The 321-nt window shown below is 40.5% G+C and overlaps 1 protein-coding gene across 1 annotated transcript; it reads right to left on the bottom strand.

Annotated features, from left to right (window-relative positions):
• Positions 1-49: 49 nt before the first annotated feature.
• On the bottom strand, positions 50-312 carry PHALS_10643 (uncharacterized protein; the record flags this gene model as incomplete). The annotated part of the gene is made up of 2 exons (XM_024726101.1): positions 50-97; positions 196-312. The coding sequence occupies 2 exons, from the start codon at positions 310-312 to the stop codon at positions 50-52; spliced, it is 165 nt and encodes a 54-aa protein (XP_024576812.1).
• Between the last annotated feature and the right edge of the window lie 9 nt (positions 313-321).

Raw genomic sequence — 321 nt, forward strand, 5'->3', positions numbered from 1 at the left:
AAAGCTCGTCGATCCAATGAACGTCCAGAATAATGGCGTTCCATATTATTTAGTCATCATACTCACTGATTGTGGGCGCGATGTATGCTTGTTGCCTCTAAAATTGATGCGCATCATGTGCACGAGAGGTCCATTGGGCATTGATGTGACTGGAAAGCAATCTGAACAGTGATATTTTGAACTAAAAAAACTAACCTTTTCTAGCAGAAGAAAAGTCTGTTCATGATTGTAATCTGTTCGTGCGTAATCTGCATAGCTTTTAAATACCAGAGTCTGCGCTTTACAGACTAAGTCGATATATTCGGAGGGCATCGCATTTAG

Source organism: Plasmopara halstedii, assembly GCF_900000015.1.
Source record: "Plasmopara halstedii genome assembly, contig: Scaffold_520, whole genome shotgun sequence".
In the NCBI taxonomy this organism is placed as follows: Eukaryota; Oomycota; class Peronosporomycetes; order Peronosporales; family Peronosporaceae; genus Plasmopara; species Plasmopara halstedii.